Genomic DNA, 2,496 nt, shown 5'->3' with positions numbered 1-2,496 from the left:
GGGGCCCAGTCTTGGCCCCGTCCCTTGTTGCTGTCACGTTGTCACTGATGATGTTGGCGGCCTTGAAACACTCAACCTCTAGGAGACAGCTTACTGCCCAGCTACCAAGCGCCTCTAGAAATGGCGTGTCCTAAATTCGTTCTTTAGAAGGCGGAAGACCGAGAGAAGGTGGGCTCCATCACACGTGTCAGTCTGTCCCGGGGCGCGGCGGGACCCCGGCCGTCGCTGTGCGGTGTCCTTGCCTGCGGGCCGGGTGCGGGGACAGCACGGAGCCCACACAGCCGGCTCCGCCTTCATGCTGGGCACGCGCCAGCCAGACGGCTGGGGGCGTCTGTTTGCGTGTGTGAAGGTGGGGGGTCATCTCCAAGCACCGCCGCCGCACACGCTTCTGGCGCCCGCCAAGCACTGGCGCACAGCACCACAACCGGCCCTCGGCTCCCCTGTGACACGGACAGAACTCGAGTGTCACCTTACGGAGAACGAGTCTGGCGTGCCCAGAGCCGCCCAGGAGTGGGGGCCGAGCCTCAGGGCCTGGTTCCGGAGGGGGCACCCTCCTGCGCCCCCCTGCACTTCTGCACGGGAACTGCCTCATCCTTCCTCGGGAGCTAGGGCAGGAGCCTGTTTCTCCCAAGACCTGAGTTCCAGAGTCTGAAGACCCCAAATGACCAGGCAGAAAAAAATTCCCAAAGAAAAAGCTGTATTTTAGCCACCCTAGACACAAACTTGGGGACAGCACTTGGGTCCCCTGGGGAGTATTCTGGAACACAGGGCCATGCTTGGGGATCACAGGCTCGTGTTCCAACAGTCTGGGGCGAGGCCCAACCCCATGCTGTCCTAAAACACTGCTCTGGAACGCGAAACCGTGCTGGCAGCGGGGAGCCAGCCCGGCAGGAGCTGGGCTCTGCCAGAGGATGCGAGATTATTCCGGCCCAGCACCCAGCCCCCCACAGGCGCGGGGGGGCGGGGAAGCATCCCGAGTTTACCCCCGTCCAACCCAGTCGTGCACTGGAACCCTGGAGACTTCAGTGAGGTAGGTGGTATCAGCCCCATTTTACAGGTGGGCAAACTGAGGCAGAATGAAATGCAATAGCTTGCTTTTAATAACAGCGTACAAAATCTAGAGAAAGCCCCGAAGCAGCCCCTGTTCCCGGAGCCCAGCACAAGCCCTTGGAGCAGGCGCAGAATAGGACAGATGGGGGCAAGCCCCTCCGATCCTCCCCTCCTCGCAGAGAGGACCTCTGTGCACAACCGGAAACCCTCGCGTATTCCTGGGGACTTGGAACAAAACAACATGGCAACAGAGACCCAGCTCACAGTTTATTCCCACGGGGCAGGGCAACCTCTTCCACCCGAGAAGGCGCATGGTCTGGCGGAGGGCACAGCGTGTCATCCCGGGTGGGAATCCTGCCGGCCGGAGCCAGGCCGCTCACACCAACCCCCTAGACCAGCGCGTGTAGGCCCGTTCTGCTTTGCCTCAGTGAGCTGGTCTGAGAAATGGGACCGGCACACTCAGGCAAAGTAAAGGAGCGCCAGGAAACACCCCCCGCCCCCCCCCAGGCCGCCGCCAGAACCTTCCTGGGAGAAGGCCGGCTCCACTCCCCTCCCCCAAACACTCTTCTCTGACGACCAAGCCGTCCCACCTGCCCTGAGTCAAAATTCTGCAGGTCACGCCGGCCGAGGCGCAGAGCAGGAGGTCTCCAAGGTGGAGGTGTGTGTGTGTTGGTGATGCTCTTTGGCTGGAAGCAAAGGCCGTTCTGGCAGGACTGGGGCCTGTCTGCTCCACTCGGGGCCTTTCTGGAACCAGGCGTGGGGTAGGTATTCCCAGCCCAGGGCAAAACCCGCAACAGCGTGTGCCCCGTTTCGAACCCCATGGTGACCCACTTAGAACCAAGCGGTGGACAAGGAAGGGCGGACGGGTCAGGGCTAACTCGGATGCCGGATTCGTCGCCGGCAGAACATGACGGGATCTGAAGCCAGTTGTCCTTGGGGAAGCGTTGATGGTCTGACACTGAGTGCCCCCGGCCAGGGGGTCTCTCCACCTGTGGTCTGTCCGCACGTGAACGTCGGAGCCGTGGGGCTGGTCGCACCCCGGCTGCCGGCTGCTTGTCTCTCTCTCTCTCTCTTACAGCCTCCTGGCATCTCTGGTGCCCTCCAGGTGCAGAGGGCTCCCCAGGGATGGCGGGGGGTGCACAGGGGCGGGAGCAGAGCCAGCAGGGGAGGAGAAAGAGGCACTTCAGTTTGGGCTGGTGTTCGAGGCGTAGCCGGCCCCGGCCCCCCGGCGTCGAGCAGCCCTGCCTGGCTCGGGGGGGCTCCGGCGCTGGGCTGTCACGGGGCCCCCGGGGGCGGGGGGCAGCAGGCACTTGGCAGCACTCCCGGGGCCGGGCAGGGCTGGGGGGCTCTGCGCAGGCTCTGCACACGGCTAGGTCATCAGGATGGGCTTCTGCCGTACCTCCAGGATGTCTAGGGCAGCGGGGGGGGGGGGGGGGGACGGGGGGG

General features: G+C 64.0%; 1 protein-coding gene across 1 annotated transcript in view; it reads right to left on the bottom strand.

Moving 5' to 3' along the window:
* Positions 1 to 1,077: 1,077 nt before the first annotated feature.
* Positions 1,078 to 2,496, bottom strand: part of KIAA0930 (KIAA0930 ortholog) — a 12,725-nt gene continuing 11,306 nt past the window's right edge. The window contains exon 10 of the mRNA XM_029953223.1: positions 1,078 to 2,460. Within this exon, the coding sequence (XP_029809083.1) occupies positions 2,420 to 2,460 (41 nt within the window). The 3' untranslated portion in view covers positions 1,078 to 2,419. The remainder of the gene's footprint in view (positions 2,461 to 2,496) is intronic.

Source organism: Suricata suricatta, chromosome 10, assembly GCF_006229205.1.
Source record: "Suricata suricatta isolate VVHF042 chromosome 10, meerkat_22Aug2017_6uvM2_HiC, whole genome shotgun sequence".
Classification (NCBI taxonomy): Eukaryota; Metazoa; Chordata; class Mammalia; order Carnivora; family Herpestidae; genus Suricata; species Suricata suricatta.
Note: the sequence above shows the minus strand (reverse complement) of the source record. Positions and strands in the feature narration are given on the sequence as shown.